The sequence below is a fragment of the Epinephelus fuscoguttatus genome, linkage group LG4 (genome assembly GCF_011397635.1).
Source record: "Epinephelus fuscoguttatus linkage group LG4, E.fuscoguttatus.final_Chr_v1".
Classification (NCBI taxonomy): domain Eukaryota; kingdom Metazoa; phylum Chordata; class Actinopteri; order Perciformes; family Serranidae; genus Epinephelus; species Epinephelus fuscoguttatus.
In genome coordinates this window covers 26146480-26168155 of record NC_064755.1, presented here as the reverse complement: position 1 = coordinate 26168155, position 21676 = coordinate 26146480, and the positions used below count along the sequence as shown (strand labels likewise).

The 21676-nt window shown below is 42.2% G+C and overlaps 1 protein-coding gene across 2 annotated transcripts in view; it reads right to left on the bottom strand.

Annotated features, from left to right (window-relative positions):
- roraa (RAR-related orphan receptor A, paralog a) overlaps positions 1-21676 on the bottom strand; it is a 218369-nt gene that overhangs the window by 39734 nt on the left and 156959 nt on the right. The window contains exon 1 of one of the 2 annotated variants that reach the window (XM_049574227.1): positions 11421-11558. The exons of the other annotated variant lie outside the window; for it this stretch is intronic. Coding sequence (XP_049430184.1) covers positions 11421-11451 — 31 coding nt within the window. The 5' untranslated portion in view covers positions 11452-11558. Of the gene's footprint in view, positions 1-11420; positions 11559-21676 lie in introns of those variants that run through there. 2 annotated transcript variants of the gene reach the window in all.

Sequence of the window (21676 nt, the reverse complement as noted above, 5' to 3'; positions counted from 1 at the left end):
AATTCATTTACATTGGTTGCAATTAAAGCCTGAAGCTGTCTACGTATGATCACTTGCAGAATTGTTACGTGCCAGATTGAGCCATCGTTCTACTTTAGAGAAAGCCAGTATGTTGGATCTTGACACTCTTGAGAGTGTTGCATACCATTTACATTATATCTACACCAGCTGCGCTTGAAGTAGCAAGAAGTGCTATTGGGTAAGCCACTAAACCTAAAATTGCTCCCCATGGTAAGGCAAACACTTTGCATGGTAGCTCACTGCCACCAGTGTGTGTGAATGGATGAATAAGAGGCAAACTGTAAAGCGTTTTGGCCTTCTTATGGAAAAGCCAATATACAGTATTACTTCATGAACTGATTACATCATCTAGCACCATCAGATATTGTTTTTATTCCTGTATACTTTATAGCTGTACAGTTTTGTTTTAGTGGAGCTCTCTTGCAGCCCCTTTACAACCCTGTCCCTTCCAAATTACATTTATATGTACTAAACTGCTTTCTTAATTACACTGTTGTGGCAACTAAATCGCCGCCTGGTTTAAGTTCGAAGACAACTTCTTTCAAGTGACAAAACACTACATTCTTGTACCACTTAGGCTTTGGAAAGGAAGTGGTTGGGGCGGATGGCGGAGATCAAAGTGCAGGACTGTGACACCAGAACTTCGAGTTTGTGTCCAGACTCCTGTCTTACATTTCGGCAACAAAGGCACTTTGGATAAGGTTAGGGAAAGATTGTGATTTCGGTTAGCTGTTAAAAAAGAAATAATGCTGGAGTCACTACGAGTCGATACTCTTTTCCGAGACTGAAACACATTGTTAGTGAACAGTTTGCTGATATGTTCAGTGTCAACATTTTTAATTAATAGTTAGTTAGTTAATTAGCAACATTTCCTCATTATGTTATCCTCATTAAACATAATTTGCTTGGCATTACGTTTCGATCAAAACATATTTTCTGTTTCAAATCAGTTGTATATCAACGTCATTTTTAAGGAGACAGTGCTGCCTTTAGGTGGTGCACTATTCATCATTTATTGAGATTTTTACATGTTGCAACCTTTCTTTCTCACATATGCACCCACTTTGTTACTGCAAAACCTCCCACAGTCCTGTTTCTTGCACTCTCCTCTCTCAATGCATATACATAAAAGAGAGACATGTTTTTTCTGCTTTCATTATGCCTCAAAACATGAAATCATAAATAATCTGCATATCTCAAAGCACAAAATGGCACAAGTGAGGCACACAAAGCTTAGTATCTGGCCTCCTGTATTTTTCATTCTGTAAACATTAACCATGAACTCTGAACCTTGTAGCTGCAGTACTGCAACATAAGACAGCAAAGTGTTTTACACCTGTATGGGTTTAATTGGGGTGATACGGTTCCTGTATTTAGGGGGAATTGTGGGCTATTAGGATGAGGCAACAATGCCCTGCAATGTTTGTACAGTATATGCAAGGTCTGCAGCCTTCAGTTTCCAGAGAATAAATACCGTGGTGGTGCTCTCATAAGACACTGCATGTCTTCAAAGAGCTACATCTAAGGGAGGAATTGATCAGACACTTTTTTCTCACACTCTGTAAGAGTAGAAAGGAATAAATTATTTGAACGGTGTCTATCTCCTTATATACCACGGCCTCTGATTAATTACCTTAGGGCTCGCTAATGAGAATGTGTAAATGAATACAATGTTAATCTACTACGTATACCGTGTTTACTCAAGTTTGCTGAGGCTCAAGAAAAAAAACAAAACAAAATCCCTTATGTATAAATTATAATAATCCCACATCAAGAGGAAGAAAAAAAAATCCATGGTGAGATCAAAGCAAAACGGCCCGATGCAATCATGTGTCAAAAGATAAAAAAAACAACTTCCTTACGCACTCAAGTGGGCAAGGTATGTCAGACGTACAGTAGTTTGACTCTGATCATCCTCAATTTGAGGGAAATCTGCTTCACCTATCTCCCATCATTTTCCCTCTTACCTTTCGTGTATCCAGAGTGACAGCTAATGTGATCCAGAACAATGAGGCTGATACAGTACGTGATGAAAGGAAATATTAAGAGATGGAGTGTGCCTGTGTAACAAAGAAATGTCACTGAAATAAAAATCTAAGCATGACAATCCTGACGTTTAGCAGTTTATTCACTAAAAAAATTAATAACACTTAAAGGAGCTATATGTAAGAAATCTAAAGCAAATAGTTGTAAAATCATCCTAATATGTCACAGAGACTAAGGAATAATGTTCATATAACATACTGATCTCACGGACAACAATAGTACAGCCAGAATATTCGCATTTAAAAAAAAAAAAAAAAAATTACGGTCCGCAAATCACGTTTATGTTTTGAATTTGTGTTCTGGCCTGTTGCGCCACCCACTGCCGTCTACCAGTCTCAGCATCAGTTACAGTTACGACTGAGCTACAGCAGCATGGCATGCAGCATTAGCAGTGTCCCGGTACATAGCATTAGCAGCCGGCTCCTCCTCCGCTGTATCCCGGCAGCAGCGTTAGCAGCAGAGAAGCCGGACTTGCTCGAACGGTCCGCTGGAAAACCGAAGATCAAGGACGCGGCGACGCGGCCCTGCCACGGCAGCCGCCCGTGGGCAAACAAATCAGTCTCCAGCATGCCGCTGTCCAGCAACCTCGAATATGTAGGGGAAGGGGGGCGGACACGACTCACGGCAGTATTTTGAATTTGAGTGCAGTAACCGTTTTGGCCACATTCTTACATACAGCGCCTTTAAATTAAACTTTGCATAAACAAATAAAATCATGTAATTTTATATACACATAAGAAAGATTCCCTCCATAGAAACAAAAAAAACATACCCACCGACAAACACACACACACACACACAAACACACACAGTCTGGGAGGACCTTCTCACCCATCACTTCTCAGACATTGCGGTTTAGACTCTTAGTCTTTCATCACAGCAGTGTAACACCTTAAAACATTTCATTTACACGAGGAAGCAGAGCTCAGACAATAGCCATTTGTTTACTGGGACTGGTGGTGTCACATCTGGAACTGCATTAGCTTCACTGTTGACTGCAGATCCAGGCACGCTAACATAACAAGCCTTCAACTACAAACACACGACAGCGAATGACAGTTTTCTTACTTCCTTTATTAGACTATGTGTGTCTGTATAATACTGCTGGTAATGTTTCTGCCTTAACTGGACAGCATGCAGTATATTCACTGTGCTTTTAAGAGGTAACGAAACATTTCAGCATTAAAGCAATAAGCGGTAAAACTGTGGGTGATGCGTTTGACAGCAGTGGGCTGTTACAGCTTTGATAGTAATTGAGAATGCTCCGTTTGGGCAGATTCCTCCTCTGTTGCCCCAAGTCACACATTAAAGAGATTAAAACAGCCATCAGCGCAGTAGGAACAGGACTGTCTTCCTCTCCCCTCCAACTATTGACACAAACAAAACTTAGAGACGACAGCTGCTGATTTGTAACTAAGCGACAGATCCCTGCAAGCAAATAAAGCAGTCGTGCCAGTCTCTTTGCTAGAAAACTCTATTTGTTTCCTCGTGACAGAAATCCATTGAACGCCACATAAACCTTTAAAAGTTTACACGAGGACATATTTCTTGAGGAGCTATTTCTTTCAATTTATCTGATGCCTTTGTCCCATGTATTGGATTCTGGGAGCTCTGAAAATGAGCAAAGGGAGAGCTTTTTTACATCAGGGATGAAGATTCCTTTTTTTTTTTTCCCCCAAATTAGGCTCCTGTAAGAGGGTGATCATAAGCACATCCGGAGACTTTGAGCGAGGGTCTTTGCTGACGTTGCTGTTGTTTAGGCTGGACTAGGCTGAGCTGAGCAGCCAGGTTGACAAGGACCTGTGCTCAGCACTAGGAAAGCTCTCATCCAGAAACAAGAAGCCCAGGGGAACAAAGACAACAATATGCCAAAAACACCCACTTGAAAACAACAAAACAACCCCAAAAAGCCTCCAAAAGAGTCAGTGGTGGGTGATTGCCAGCTGCACTCCAGATTACCAGGCTCTCTGAGAGTCTTTCAGCAATCGCTGAGAGCTGTAGCATCATCTCCAGCTCCTTAATCAGTTCAGCTGGGGAGGGATGGATCCTGACATGCAAAAGGCTCAGCACGATGGGGAATAAACTCATAATCAGCAATCAGATATTCCACATTGCTGGAGGGGGCGGGGAGCTATCTCAGATAGGTCAAGGATCTCTCCACAGCCAGTTAACCCCTTTGCTCCAGCTGGGAAACACTCTCATTGTCTAGGACACGCATTGTTTAGTTGGCTCTGCTGCCTGACTCGCTGAATTAGGACGTTGAGCCCGACACGTGCAAAGGGGTGCATGTTTTTTTTCCTCTTGTATATAACTGTGTAAATACAATTTTAATTTCAAAACATACTCTACGAGTCCATAAACGGAGTTGGATTTCATTAAAACACCATGTCCCTGAATAAGCCATGTGCTGCGCCTTTAAACAAAGTTCATTGCCTTGCACATTCTACTTCCTTTCATCTTTGTAATTAGCACTGAAACAGCATTTCTTTTATTTCAAATGAATGCATGTGCATAAAAATCAATCTTAAGCAGACTGCTCCAGCAAGGCTGTTTTTCTTTGTTATTTATGATGATAAGATTCCTTTCATGCATCTTGGTTGGGGTGAGGAGGGCCTAATGCTTCCAACCTTGAGAGATAGTTTCCACTCCGGCCTGCACAGTCTCCTCTGGGAGGTTCACGCATTCTGCTGTAGCAGTGACACTGAAGTTCAGAGTGTAGCAACTTCAAAACTCTGTAGTAGGTTATTCATATCATTTGTCATCTTGAAGAGCACCCCCTAGTGTTCAGGAGGATTCACAAACCTTTGTTTTTTCATCAGCGCAGGCACCAGATCAGATGAGTGTAAATGATGCCATCCTACAAGTAGGAACCCCTAATGGCCTCTGCTGGGATGTGTAATCAAACGCCTCACACACTTCTCTCCCTTTTGTAATCAAGCGGCGGAGCACATGTTGTGACGATCTTTGTTATAACACTGCCTGCTCCCTTGTCTCATCAAAATTCCATGCACCTCTCATTTTTCATCCTTTGTTCCCCCGCCGGGGTCCCTGGATGCTGCAGTCGCTCTCCGTGGAGCAGAGGGGAGTGTGACTTAGTATGCTGTGACCTCTGACCCCTTCCCATCTCCCTGACTCTACAGCATGCTTCTGCTGAGATCCTGGCAATGCCATCACTATTTACAGCCTCTTAATACAAATTCCACAGACCTCCATATGTCCAACCTAGGAAATCACTTTCAATAAAGTTCACAGAACATGGCTATACCATATGTCCATTGCATAAGTGCTGAGTAAGCCGTAATAGTGACAGCTTTTATCAGCGGCTGTCACTGAGAGCTCCTTACTGGTCACCCCAGGTCACATTAACACCAGAAACGTAGTCCACTCTCATCTCACCTCTGCCAGGCTGACACAGGAGGAGGATAAAGGTGATAAACCGCACAAACAATACTCCTCTTCTTGCCTGCTGCCGGCATGCTTGCCTAGCAGGGAGATCTGATTACAACTGAGAAGAGAGCAGCTTGGTGTTTCATGGAAAAGCAGGTCAACTGGAGAGTGCTGTCAGAGCTCGAGAGTCACTGGCCTGATGGAGGAGGAGGAAAAGCTATCCGACACGGCGGGGAGAGACGGAGGTTTGTCTCCAGCTGTACAGTAATGGGCTTTATTTACTCTGCCATTAAAAAAACGAAAGGAGAGGAGAAATGATGGAAGCGAGTGGACTGAGCATACGACTCCAGGGAGAGATGCATTAGTGTTGTCTGGTGTTCCCCCTCACCTTCTACCTCTTTTCGGTTTTCTCCCCCCCCCTTCCATCCCCGTCTCCCTTTGGCTCACACACAGGAGACGGAGCTGCCCCACTGCCAACACCTAACTCCTTATGTGTTTTTCTGTCCTCAGTGTTTGAGTCAGACAAAACGCAAAATCAATAATGCTTTTTCTCCCCCATTTCCTCTTTGATGCAACTTCAAAAAGCCAATGGACAGCCCTCCAGAGGCCCACAGAGGAAAAAAGCCAATGGTACGAAACACGCTCAGAATGAAAGTACAGGGGAAAAACTTCACCCTTCACTCTCTTAAAACACTGTTAACTTCTGAGCCCCAAGTGGCAAAGCCTATGAGGGTGAAACAGGGCACGTGAGGCTAAAGAAATGTTATATATTCCTATTATTAATCCATGTGTTTGCACTTTAGTCCAGTCTAGTGACTGACCACAATATTAGAATGTAAAGCAAAGGGTTTCTGTGAAGAGTGATATCCAATCCCTACTCCCTGTACATATTCGACAGTGGGAGCTACAGGAAGAAAGAGAGAAAAAAAATGAAAGTGAAACTATTCTTTAACTCCATGGACTGTGGTATATGATTATCTAAGGAGTGCTGACAGAGGAAGTATTCTATCAGTAGCTAAATGCTGCATGACAGGAAGACACTTCAAAGGATCTATAAGTGACTCCTGAAATACTGAGTGAAAGTAAAGTAGGAAATTACCCTTAAGTTAGAGGCATTTGACTAAGCCCAGCTCTGTGTTTTACCTGACTGGGGAGCCAAATTGAGAACCCTGACTGAACTCGGTGTGAACGTTTCAGAATGAACAAAAATCATCTCGTGTTAGCCCGATGGTTATCTTGAGCTGCTTGCTGTTTGTTGTACCCTGCTGTTTGATTGGGCATGGGACAGGAGAGTCATTTAACCTTGTCTGTGATTGGGCTAATCTGTCAAAGCCACAAGGTGTGACTGACAAGACAAGATGACTGACAGAGCTGTCGGGCACCCTGGCTCGGATGGAATCGTAGATTAATGTTTGTGCAGCATAAAAAACTATACTCAGACACGGCTCCACAAAGACTGCTCATTTTTAATTGGTTGCTGCAAAGATTCTTACAGTTTCCTTTATGTACTATATGGAAAAATCAATTCTACAGTAACAGTAAATACTTCCACGCTAAGTAGCCTTTCATTTTGTATCAATATATTTTAAGGTATGGACGTTGAGAATTTATTTTTGCAGCCAGTACATACATGACTGGCATTTAATTTCAAAAGAAACCAAATCACAACATCATAAACAATGACTATTGGTAACTCAGAACAAAAAACACAATATCAAATTCAGAAATTAGTGCCCTCCTCTGCTCTCCTCTCCTCTCTTCTCCTCTCCTCCTCCTCCTCCTCTCCAGAGTGCACCTCCCTATCCTCCCAACTTCTATGGAGCCAAATCAAAAATCCATGCTCTCAATGGGCAGTCAATATCTCATTAACCAGTCCCTCCACACACAGTCAGGCAGCCAGGATGTTCGTCTCAGTGTGCACAGCACAGACTGGCACACCTCACACACTTTAATAACCTGTGGGGACGCCATTCGACTTCCTCCACCAGCTAAGAGGCGAGAGAGAGGGCTAAAGCACACACCCTCAGTCAGTCAGAGTTGTTTGTCTTTCCATGGCTCTGATATTATCTTTTAAATTTGACTGTAACATGTAAATGATCCCTCGAAGAAGGTGAAATTAAATCAAGAGACATTTTATAAATTTAAAGGTAGAACAAAATTGGGTTTTGTATTATTAATATTGGCATTGGAGTTACATTCACACTCAAATTATTTAATCACACAGTAAAATAAATATGAACACTTCCTCTTAAAATAAACTCTCTTTGTAATAGGGTCTTTTATTTTAAATCCTTGCAGGTGACTTGTGCTATATTTGCCTTCACCTTAATCTGTGGCCATTTTTTCCTCGGCTCTTCATGTCCTCAGTCCCTAACTGGATAATAGCCAATCTTGTTAACCTCTTCTTTAATGTGCGAGAGCCTGCAGCACTGTGTGGTGAACACTTCAATCGGCCACTGATAGAAAGAGACAAAGAGTACCAAATCTACAGCAAATATTTACAGCCTTGTTAACATAGCCTTAAAGCGCCTATCACAAGATATTTGGCTTTACCTTCTCTACAGGCCCCAGAACATTTTTTACAGTCTAGTACACACTCGTGCTAAATCACATATTTATGTGCAGTCTGCATGCACTGTAGTGGCTTACTGGGCCTTGCTTTTCATGATTTTAAAACACTGGTGCTGTGTAGTAGTGGATGAGGTATGCAGATTTAAATAAAAGTAACAAAACACTGTAAAAAAATACTCTGTTACAAGGATTTAAAGTGTTACTTAAGTGTAAACATGTAGATATTATGTGGAAAATGTACTTTGAGTATCAAAAGTAGGTACCCAATGCAAAGAAATATCCCCTATGGGTGCATATAGTACATCTGTTGATACAGTATACAATATGTATACCCGTAAATATACTATTTTATAGTATATCATTAGATCCTCATTACTACTACTTATTATAATTTTACACAGGGCTGCAACTAACATGTTTTTTCATTATGGCTTAATCTGATGTTGTTGTTTTTTCATCAATCCATTGTTTGTTAGTTTTATAGAACAAAAAAATATTACCCAGAGCTCAAAGTGACACCTTCAAATGCTTGTTTTTTCCCCGACAAACAGTCTCAACGTCAAAATTATTCACTTTACTTTAGTTTAAGATTAAGATTAATTGACTAATCATTTAGAATCAATGTTATACACTTAGATTGCATCATATTTTAAAAGTTCTTCACGTTTTGCACGCTAAATCTTAATTTTTAACGCAATTAATAACTATAACTGCCAGATAAATGCAGTGTATTAAAAAGTACAATATAGAGTATAACTATAAAATGTCACAAAATGGAAATACTCAAATAAAGTACAAGTACCTGAATGAATGTGCTTTGTTACATTCCACCACTGCTGCAACATATACCTCACCACTGTCATGCTCTTTATGAAGGGTTAATTATATGTACTGAGGCTAAGACGCACATTTTTTTTTTTTTACCTTTTCTGTCAATCTACACATCAAACAACTTTCTTTAATTATGTAATTGGAATTTTCATCCTAATTGTGCTGAGTAGGCTGGCTAATTTGCATGGGGTAATGAGAGGGATGTTTCCATTACAGGTAATTAGGTACTTGAGAGGCAGTGGTGTGGTAGAGAGGCTGAATCGAGAGGGAGAGGTGGGTAGAGGGTAGAGACAAAGCCACAGAGACACATAGAGATGTTTGGTTTAATATATCAGCGTTATTTTGTGGTGCATCGTATCAAAAACAATTATTTAAAATAATCAGCCCCCCCCTCTAAAAAAAAAAAGGCATGTACACTATGAACAATATTAACATAACAATAAGGAAGTGCATGGCAAGGCAGTGAGTCATTGTTCTGTTCATCCATTTCACTGACCATTTTCAGGAAGAAATTACTACTGCCGTTTAAATGAGTTTCCAATTATACAGCTTGTTCACATTTTAATTTAATTTCTGACATTGTCACAGTGTCCTATCATGACACCAGCAGCTCCTATCACACTGAAAGGACCAATAAAGGGAAGCTAAAAGAAGATATAAAGACTGGCAGATAGACAGGCAGACACTGGCTACTAAACAGGTTAACTTATAAATACAGAAACTGTCAACACGGCTCATCTTTAATCACATGCCTACTTATCACATTTATCAAATACAAAAAAACTACACCCAGTCTAGAGAAGAAGAAATACACACATTACAATCTCTCAAATTCGCCACACTTTTAAAAAAGTCATAGAAATGATACACAGCACTCAATTCTGACAAAAGTATGTGATTTCGTGAAGCCCTTCAGTATAAATTGCATATAAAGGACATTAGGTCAAAGGCCATTTTTCATATGCGTCTCGTCGAAAATAAGATACAGGACTGCTCTCCATCTCAATTTCATACAATTTCAGAACTGACTCTGAGCCTCACTTCATAAATGAATTCTCACACACTCATCGATGGGAAAAAAAAAAAAGGAAATTAACACTATGGTCAGAGTTGCCAGTTTCACACAAAGAGCAGGATACTTAGCTGCATCTAGATCACAAACTAACAAGTGAAAAAATAAACTAAAATTATGATAAGCTGTAAGCGTCATTATCAATATTAGTGATACAGATAGTAATTTATACATTTAATCATTTTCACACTTTCATTATATTTCTATATATCAATATATGTATACAAAGAAGTATTTCGCTTCACTGCTTTTTTGTCTTGAGAGTAAAAATGATTTTAAAAACAGCACAAATCTGAATTTATTTTTGGACAGATGGGAAGAAAAAAAAGCAGCAAATCTAATCATTACTGATATTTTTCATTGAACACAGAATGCATGTGCCTCATCATGTTTATTATATTTGACAGTATCACGAGTGCACATGAGCACATATGTTTGGTTGTTCACAATTGTCTGTATGGAAGAATGAGAGTGTATTCATATGTGTGAAAAGCATGATTTTGTGCGCGTGTGCAAGCATGCATGAGAGAAGTGTGTGCTGCACTGTATGTCTGACTGCACTTTCAGTATCTGTCTGCGCGGATGTGTGTGTGCGCATGTATGCCTGTATGATGGAGGGGGTGGAAGAGCTGGGATTAAGCATACTAGATCAACATCACAGCGACTGGGAGGACCCAGTCCTGCTCTCATGGCCACACATGTAAACCCGACTACCCAAAAAATAGGTCAGTGGAACACAACACACTCTCACACACAGATGTATACACACACACACACACATATGCACCAGTATCAACTCAAAGAATCACAGTCTGCCAGGCGCGCCAGTGCCTTGTCGCCCGTCTGCGACCCACGTTCAACACTGCCACGCACATCTTTCCCGTGGAACAGACACATCCTCTGGACTGGAACAACAGGATTAAGAACGGGGCAGAAAGGAATAGCGACAAGAACCCCCCTCCAACCCTCGCCGACCCTTTGCCCCCCTCTCTGCATGCTACCTCACATCTATGCCAAAAAAACTTCTGCTCTGAAGCTCAGGAGCTGTTCTTGTCAGAGACGTGCAAAGATTACACCGGCTGTGGTTTCCACAGCACCCCACATAACAGTAGCAGCGAGAAAACACACACACACACACACACACACACACACACACTGAGAATAATAAAATCAAAGCAAAAAAATACCTTTACAGATTTTTACAAGTTGAATAATTCTAGCTCAGTTTCTCTCTTTGAATAAAGAAATAAAATTCTCTTCATGCATTAAAGGGAATATTTAAAAAAAAAAGCTTAATTCACTTGCATGCATTCAGAAGCACTGTATTACTGTATTTCTCCCTCCCTTCCTCTCCCTCTCTCTCTCTCTCTCTCTCTCTGTCACACTCATGCCTTGCAAATGAAATGCAAAGAGTTGGCAGGCTATGAATAGCGGAGCCGTACTTCCCTACTTGTTACTCAGGGTGCAGGATCAGCATGCATTTTGCTCTTACCTTTCATAGCTGAAATCACAAAATACATCATTAAGCTTCGAGTCCATAAGAGAACAGCTATCACCAGCGCAAAGCCCTCCACTGCTGTCTCAGCAGCAGCTGGCCAGCACAGCTCTGTCTCTCAGCCTCCGAGCATGACCACACCAGAATCCATGTGACTGTGACATCAGTGTTCATGTCTGACTGCTCCCCACCCACTAGCCTTTGATTGGCACAGCATGCAGCCAGTAGGGGCGCTGAGAGCTCAGGCAGGGAAGCTGGCCCTCTTCCCACTGATTGCAGTCAGAGCCTTGTATACCGGCTTGCTAGACACAGCACACTCTCACTATCTCCTCTGTCTTATCTTTTTAGTGCAAGGATAAAGTCAAAACCAGTTCTAGCAGACATCAGTTTTTCACGTTCTTGTTCTGCCCCTTCTACTCTCTTGGTTTTCTGCCTTTAAAAAAAATGGTGCAATGTCAAGGATAAGAAAAAAGTCAAAGAGGGGATAAAAGGCTAGACGGGGATGAGAGAGGGGTGAATGAGAAAAATAGCAGAGGAAACAACAGAGAGAGGACGTTTAAAAAAAAAAAAAAAAGGAGAGCGGAGAGGATGGATAAGAGGGGGATCTGTAATTTTTCTGTGGCTCAAAGATCGAAGCGCTCCGCTCTTCTCCTCCTCCCTGTCTGTAGATATGAGTGATCAGTGTGAGGCCAGATGTCTGCGAGCAGCGGTGGGCCCTACACAGAGAGAAGATGAGTGGAGCCTCAGCTTCTTCCCCTGACCTCTCAGAGGACCCGCATGCCCCTCTCCCTCTCTCTCTCTCTCTCTCTCTCTCTCTCACACACACACACACACACACACACACACACACACACACTCCGACGGCTCACACACTCTTTTTGACAGGTGAAGAAGGGGAGATAGTGATGGCAGGGTTTGGATGATCCCCTCCACCCCACAGCGACCGGGCGATGAGTTTCTCGCTATCATTTCTCCTTCTCTCCCTCCTGTGCCCCTCGCTCTCGCCCCCTGCTTCCCATTCCAGTCCCTACCTCTCTCCCTCTCTCTCTGCCTCACTCTCCTCCCCCTCTCCTCGCTCATCCTCTCTCATATGATAATCTGTTCTGACTCCTAACCAGCTGCCTCTCTCTGATACAATATTCTGGTTTTAGTGCAATCCAGCCTTGGCCAATAACCACGTTGCATTTGGCATTTCCATGAATAAGCTGGCGCTCATATCATCTCGTCTCAAGACAAACATCATGCAGCTTCGGTTTCAGGCGCTGCAATATTTGAAATCCAAAAACTAAAAGGAAAAAGTATTTTTTTTTTTTAACACCAGCTACATTTCAAATTTGGATATTTTCGAGGCTCGTTTCACATTCTCTACAGTGGTTTGATATTAATAACACTACAGCAGCGGTGTATCTTTGCCACTGAGTTATGACGCTTCCACGGGGCAAGATTTTCATTTTGATTATTTATTTCTTGTTTTACACACTAAATATCTATATTCATTTGATGCCTTCCAATGTCTTCTGTTCATTGAATAAAGGTGTAAAATGGAAATGAGGACTCAGCAGCTTGCAACATAAATCTTCCCATGACAATGTTTCATTAGGACCTCTATGATCCATTAGAGACACTAAACACATTAACTCACATTGTGTCAACATTGGTCTCTTATTGCACACCGTCTAATGAACAAAATATCATTCAGAGGCTGATAGCATCAAATGGAGCGTGCTCGGGATGCAAACTACATGTAGACAGGCCCCGGTAAACAATGTGATGTCAGAGACAGAGCAGTCGTCTCATTTCGTTGTTGGTGTCTCCCCGCAAGATCTTCAAAGTTCACCAGATGAGTCAGGGCCAAGGCCTACGCAGGAACATGTTTAACTGCCACTATCTGTGGTCGTCTCTCAGAAACTGGCTGCTGTATCAGTCTAGAACCAACCGTGGCTCGACACACTGTGGGGCTTAACACTGAGCTATGGTTAAGGGAGGAGGAAAAAAACATGATACTGTAGCAGTTGAGTCTGTCAACTGGTTATCCAAGAACATCTGAGAGGTGGATAACATCCATATTACCATCTGAGTGTCAGGACAGAGTTGGAAGGAGTGCATGTTTTGTCTGCCGACAATCTACATGGTGAATAAATGTAGATCTCAAAAAATTCCTTTTTGCATCTATAGACAGTCGCCTTTCACTGAACTTTCCTGTGAACTAAAAAATCGTAGTTGTCCCCCAACTTGTCCACTTTCACATTTGAAAGGTTGGTTCATACAAGTTACAAAAGAAAAACCAAAAGCATTCTACTTTCTACCAAGGAAACAGTCCCTGTGAGAAGTGCTGTGTGTTTTGCAGATTATCCAGAGTAACTTGGACACTTTTTGTGGCCAGACAATTTTTCCTGTGGCTTTGGGGTTAACACACTGACCATGAAACACAATGTCTGTGGTTCAGATCTGGCCGGAGGTCTTTGTTGCACGCCATTCCCCATCTCTTTGTCTCCTCATTTCCTGTCATCTCTCCACTGTTGCTATCCAACAATTGAATATGATGCTTTTTTTTTCAATACACACTACAAACAAAAATTTAATTAATCTCCACTGCACCACAATTATCTGCACAGTAGTGTTGTCGCAGTACTGGAATTTCAAACCTCGATACAAAACCTTTTAAAATACCGATATTTACTACAAGCTATACAAGTATTTTTTTTTTTTTTTTTATTAAAAGATAAACACCTCGAAACCTCATTAATATCCAAGGCTTTAATTTGCTCCAATCACTGAACTCAACCAGCATATATTTGGGGCAAGTGTCTATATGGGACGAGCCTTTAATTCCTTCCACACTCAACTCTTGCTCAGCAAAGATGGGAAATACTATCAAATTAATTATTTAAACCCAAATTACTTAAATAAAAAATAAGCTGGGCGACACAGTGGTGCAGTGGTTAGCATTGTCACTTCACAGCAAGAAGGTGGGGGAGCCCTTCTGCTTTTGAGTTTACATGTTCTCCCTGTGTCAGCGTGGGTTTTCTGTGGGTACTCCGGCTTCCTCCCACAGTCCAAAGACATGCAGGTTAACTGGTGACTCTAAATTGTCCGTAGGTGTGAATGTGAACCTGAGTGGTTGTCTGTCTCTATGTGTCAGCCCTGTGATAGTCTGGCGACCTGTTCTTGGTGTACAACGCCTCTTGCCCAATGTCAGCTAGGATAGGCTCCTGCCGCCCCGGGACCCCTAACCTAAAAAACAGGCTATTGATAAGATATCAATTACGAATCATTCATTTGATCTAGTTCTGAGGGACAGAATTGAGAGAGATACCCTTTTTCCACCAAAATTAGCACATGTAAGCAGGTTTTTCAAACATAGGTTAACCGGCTAAGTCTGTCTGCTTGCTCATTACCAGTAGACCAGAGCTGTGTACATGGCTGTGTACTTTTTGTGTGTGTTCAATGTCACGACTGGCCGGAGAACACAGAGATGAGCATGGAGGCCATTGAAAAAGTTATGGTGGTTTCTTCTTTTTATGAATTACTCTTTGGTGCTTACGGCTCTAGTAAAATGAACTGAATGATTGAACCGAGAATCTTACCAAGCTAACGATGTGTAGCATGCCCATATCGACAAAAGTTCCAACATTTGTATGTGTATGCGCCATCTAAGCAGGTTTATACATCCAGAAAACCAGAAACAACCAGACGTCCAATTGAGACCTGCATTTAATTGTCGAAACCAGTTACCACACCCAGCTAGTAAAAGGGACTTAGTGTTTAATTCAGGCTCAGCTTTGAGGACAGCAGAATTAAAGTAGTCAATGTTAACAATGAGAGAGCGAGAGAGTGCAGAGGTACCTGTATTACGATACTACGGAAAATGAGAATTGAAACTTATGTATCGATATATCAGTTTTTTTTGACAACATTACTAATCCTTTGTAGTTGTGATGAACTGAACTTCAAGAAAAACATAAAACTAATACACCAGTCTTGATGTTGTTCTACGCTTTCAACTTTACAGCAAATATAGTTCCTCCAAATGTATATAATTGTGCTTAAAAGCCCAGGCCTCCCTAAGGAGAAATGTTTCTAGCAAAGCTGCCTCATTTGCTCTTGATCACACTCTCCCTTGACTGCTCCACATTACCAGTGACAGTATGCCAATACCCTGCTAATACTCGTTCATTAGGGAATTGATTAAGCCACAAAGGCTGTGATGGTCAAACGTCCGCGGGTTTTAATGTAGTGATTACTGACGTGCAGCGATCAATAGAATCATTTTAGTCAATCATTTCCTTATATCCAAGTATAAAAGAGAAATGGTGATAGGGAAGTGGTGATGGCTTCAGGAGTGACCGAGTTTCTGAATCAGGCACAACACACTAAATTTGTGCATTTTAGGCCAGCCCAGTCACGTGTCTCGCACTCCTCTTGGATTAATTCAAGCAAATGTATTTACTGTAAACAAGCCCTGTGGAATGGAATTCAATTGAGATGAGGTGCAGACCATCCACTGGTGCCCCTGGAGGAGCGGAGAGGACTAGAGCTGATAATGGCCTCATTAGCAGTCTGTCAGTAGCCATTCCACGCACAGACTCACCATGCAGCTGATCCACGTTAACTCTTACAGCTCTGGACCAGCTTCAAACCTGCGGTCCGCATGCCGTTGCACTCTGCAGCCTTTGACCCCACAACACAAACACTTACACACTTCCTAATTTTGTGTCCCAGTCTCGTTGTGAGGTATTTTAGAGAGTTGAGGCTTTATATTCCACCACAAGAGGCACCTGGGTGTTTGGAACACCAGCCTGAAGCAGCGGTAGAATTAACAAGCTTCAACAGGCACTCCATGAAAACAATACAGATCAATTTAATATAGATGCCAAGGAGAGGAGGGCATAATATTAGAACCATAACAGCACCGGCCCACACCACACAATCATAAACCAATTTAGGGCCATTCCAGGCAATTTCCTGGGGGCTTCCACTTGTGGGAAGACTTCAATAAATCACACAGACAACAAAGGGAATATCTATTTCAGTGAAAATAGAGGACGCTATTGGGTTGTGTCCAGAGCACTGCGGAGGGTTGCATTTAAAGGCAAGTTTGAATAAGGGAAGCGAGAGTTTAAAAACATACTACATGCCTCTGCTGTGCCTGGGTTTACGGTATAATGTGTAGCTACAGGAAATGCTGTTAACTCATTACCACTAATGGATTTTCCATGGAGTAGAGCAGTGTGTCTAGTCTGGCAAGGTGGCAGCTGCAGGTAAGTCTCGTGCTTTTTACAATCTTAACCGATCACATGACTCTGCGTTAGTGACTATACACACTGCCCTTCATCCTTTATATACACAGCAACCACGGGGCCAGCTCAGCACGATTACTACACCACACTCTCCTTCTAACTGTCACTCAATACACGTACACACAAGCACAATATTTATAGAACAGCGGGGTCAAAAGGAAAAAATATGAAAGCATATCATTCCTACACAGGTGAAGTGTACACCTGTCAACTGTCATGTAATCCGAATCAACAACACAGTACTTATAGTGAATGGTTGACAAGGCTATAGCCTTTTGTTTTACTGCCACGGTTATTTATAGAGTGAATTTAAACCTTTTTTTTTTTTTTTTTGAACACAAAAATAAGAGCCTGTGGTATTTCCAAATCAATTCAATCAAATGCTTTTGTCAAAGAAACAAAACAAACAAACAAAAAAAAACTACAAGTACTGTGTCACCGTGGCAGCAAAGCCAATTTGTCCTGCACAGACTGACCACGCTTCACATCTTGCATGCCGGCTCCACATTAAATGACCTCTCGCAGGTATGAGTGAGGTGCTGACGAGAGGCTGTGAACAATATTATAAGCGCTGCACTTCAATGAAAAACATCAAACGCCCTCAGCTACTTTTTAGTTGCTATTTTATTTAGTGGCAGTTTGGTTGTTGCTGTTATTTCTCTGCTGGATCCAAACTAAGTGAAATGCCAGGCCATTTCTGTCTGTCTTTGGGCACTTGAGCAGCAAGAAAAGTGTTTACAATCTGCCCACTGGAACTGGATGTTCAATTGATTGATGCAGCCTTGGAAAAAATATGCGCCTGGCAAATTCAACAAAGGTTGTCATTTAAGTGACTGGAATAAATCAGTTTATTTATGTGGTTTATCAGATGAAAAGGCAGTGGTAAGGAGGGATCATCAGCGCTGCTGGAGTGCTAGCATATATCTCACGGAGCAATTTTTTCAATAGATCAATAGAAATCAGATTTAACAATGAATTGCACTGCATCTCCTTTGTGCGAAGCTGCCCTTGGGGACAGAAAGGAAAGGGATAGGAGGATAGAGAGAGAAGGAGCGAAAGGGAACGAGGAGGGGAGATTATCGCAGGCATGGCAGCCTGTGTGAGAGGCTTAGCCTGGCTAGGCAGGGAGGTGGAACCCTGTGAATTCTAATGAACTGGCAAGACTCCCCCAAAACCAGCTCCATCTCCATGGCATGAGGACGACAGGAGGGAAGGAGGAGGTGATTAGGAAGGCGCAGCCCCTCCACGGCAAACCAAACAGAGCAGGTCATTTTCCCTGTGATAATTATGGCTATAACCAGGCATGAGGGATTGGTAATGGACCTGCTTATTCTTCATGCCCTGCAAAGGCAACCACTGAGCCTGTCAAGGGGAAAAGCATGATGATGTGTTTTTTTTCTTCCTGTTGGTCGGGTGACTCTAGTAAGAGTTGCGATGGCTGTTGAAAAGGGCAGCAGGGGAACTTGGCCTTTGAGGGAGAAGTTAACGAATGAACTTCATTATTGAGGAGCATACCAGGGAGACCCCCCGGAGTGTGTGATGTATTACCTAGCGTCAAACTTACACACTCCCCCAACATCACCAATATAGCCCGACATCAGCTCTGGGGGGAGGTAGGCGTGTAAACTAAAATAGTTAACCTTCTGGCTTAAGGCGAGAAGAAAAGAAGAAAACAGAGAAACAAACTGCAATGTACAATATTTGCTTCAATAAAAAAAAAAAATCTATTTTAAAACTTCTAAATTAAGCAATATTTCTTCTGCTTTTAGGCTGAACAGTTTCACCATTATTCCCTCTATTGAAACACTAAAATGAGTAATGAGGCAGAGCCTTTTCCTGTGACTGCTCAGCGCAGAAACCCTCAGAAGAAAACTGTTTTAGCTTAAACTAACACATATTTAATGTTCTCTGTGACTTCAGGTAATGCAGTTGGTCCGGTGAGGCACTCCAGATCAACGCAATCTAGATTACTCTCATTTATTAAAAAGCAGCTCTGTTCATGCATGAAAGTAACTTTTCCTAAGTTCTATGAGCTCTATAAAAACAAGTGACCCACTGGAGGGACTAGTGCTTTCCTCAAGATTGAGGGAGATCTTCAGGCTATGCGCGACGAGCACCACTTAGCCTTCCCCCTTCCCCTCTTCCGCCGGGCCTGGATGGAGTTTCTCTATGGTGGACGGGACGAAGGAGCTCTTTTACTGTGCGCACTCTCAACACTTTTACTCTTGACTTATGAGGATGCCATGGGTGCAGGGGAGTGATTCATCACTGGGTGTGCTCCTCTTGCACCCTCACACATTAGTAATGTGGTCCGCTGAGGAGGAGTCCTGTCATCAGTCTGTACCTGGACCCTCTGAACAAGGTAGGTCAACAGGAGGCAGCAGCGGCTGGCCCACTTTTAGTCTTTCACAGCACCTTTAAGTTTCCTCCAGCTCTGCCACAGCTGAGCCTGACGGACACACTAAGACCAGCCTGGTCAAGGGGAGATGCTGCCTCGGTGCTGAACCGGTGTACTCGCTATATCTGTTGACTCAGTGAGGCTCGTCCTCCCCCAGTGCCCGAGCACAACAGGCCAAATGAAACTTGGTGAGAGATTAAGCGAGGAGGGAATAGTATCTTCATTCAAATATTACAGCATATCAGAGCACAAAAAAAAATAGAAAAACAAACAAATGACTCATAGTTTGGATGAAAAGTTCCCAGACTTATCCATCTGAAACCGCCTGAGGAAATTTCATCACAAGACTCCCTAGTCTGCTGTAATGCAACCGCAACAAAATAAGTGGCAAACACATGATCATCTGTTCTTTCACAAAATATAGAGCCACTTTAAGTCAGCGTAAGCCTTTGACCTTAACATTGCAGGTAATGCACATTTAAATACCTACCTCAGTATTCATGTTTGTCATTTTACTTGTGAAGATTAGGTGTAAAAAGGCTATTTGAAACCAAAACACAGGATTAAGGGATAATGCTGCTCTGTGTCTTGTGAGTCGACCTTGATTCTGTAATCCAGCACAATACTGGAGAACAGCATATTTCTCTCTCTTGTACATTCAATACTCTCACTGTAGAACAGCTCACGCTGATGTAATGGCAAAAGCATAATGGCACCACGCTGGAAGAGAAAGTAATCTGAATTAAGGGGAACTTCATTGTAATATCTGTGTAATAGAACTGGAAATAGTATTACAAGATTTGTACAAAGAAAAATACCATTGACAGCACCTTTACATTGATTGGATATAAAGCAAGGCGAGATAAAACTATGAGCTGACATGTTGTTGCACTGAAAGCGGAGAAAAAAATCCAGGCGGTTAAAAAAAAAAAAAAAAAAAAAAAAAAGAACATAAGTGAATTGATTTGAATTACGCAGACCTGCACTTTAATGACCATGGTGAGAAATGAACTTGATCTTTAAAGTGAACCAACCTGCAGTCAGCCACGGCGTTATTAAGGACTGTGCCACTTAATCAGAGAGGACGCCAATTTAGCAGGGAGCTAACTATGCAGGAGGGACCCTCAGTGGCAGCAAACACATTACAGAGCGTGGTGTCACCTGACTGGCGCAGGTACGTATACATGCTCCTCTCTCTTCTCCCAATCTGCCTTATTTTCCTGACTCCATGTCTCCTTTCCTGTGTTTTTTTTTTTCTTCTTCACCCTGCCGCAGACACAGAAGAATGAAAACCTGCCTTTGATGTCTGGGATCCTATAATGCTGAGCAGTAGAAATCCGCATGCCTGTTATCTGTAGAATCTTAATGATGACGGCTAACTTCACAATGGGTTAACCACATCTCTCTGTTCTCACACTGCACACCCACAGAAACACAAATTAATAGCAACGGGGAAAAAACAGCATTTCTCTAATAAAGCAGATTCAACAAAATGTGCACAATGCGATCAGCACAAATGTCAATGTATAATATCACCGAAAGCTTTTGTGAGCACTTCTGCTTTCTTCTCTGTCGATGTAACTTTTTTTTCCTCTACTTTACTTTCCGAGCAGAATGACATTATTTGTCGGCGAGATGTGATCCTCACTTCAAATTTATCTAATTCAGTTTCAATAAACATTTGACGCCGGATTTGCAAACAGTCTGTTTTGTTGTGTTTTGTCCCAACACGTTTCTTTTTCTTTGATGCACTGTGACGATTATTATTGATTTTGAAACGGTGCTCACAGGATATTTCACAATGATTTTATTATGGGGGACGTCTCCTTCGTTGCATGGTTTATTCAACAACATTCTTGTGAATAATTCAGGAATGAAATTATATATGTTAATTTTACCCGCCTTTATTCATGCATGATATTGCATCAGGATTTTTCCATCCTAAAAAATCCATAATGGGATATTTCTGACAATACATTTTTTCTTACTCCACTTCAGTTTAGAATAATTTGTCTCAAAGTGCACTTCAGTGAAAAGGGAAGACCATCAATATCAGATACATGCTGGTCAGAGTGATAAGCCCTGCGCACGAGCGGACACTCTATGTGTATGGCTGCGACTGAGGAACTTGATGATGGCACAAGGACATTTAATTATGGCCCCCATCTTAAAGCTTCCCCATCAGCATCAGTCAGGATCATATCTGGAGGAGCTCCATGACCTCCGCCTCTGTCGCCCTCCATGAATCAAACCTTTCATTACATGCTGACACTCTTGTCCTGCACTGAATGTGTGTTCACCATGGGAAAGTGATGAGGCATCGGAAACCTGATGAGTGACGGATAACCTGCGCTTGTGCAAAGGCTGGCCGACTGTGCGCCGCGGCTGAGCGCGACGCCGGCCGTGCCCTCCCAGCCATGCCAACTGCTTCGCCTGGCAGACGCCACCATCTCGGCACGGCTCTCGGTCCCTGGCCCCTCTCACCTGAGGTGGCAGGCAGCCGGCAGAAGAGAAATCGCCCGCAGCAGATGGGGCCACTTACTTTGGCTGGCCCA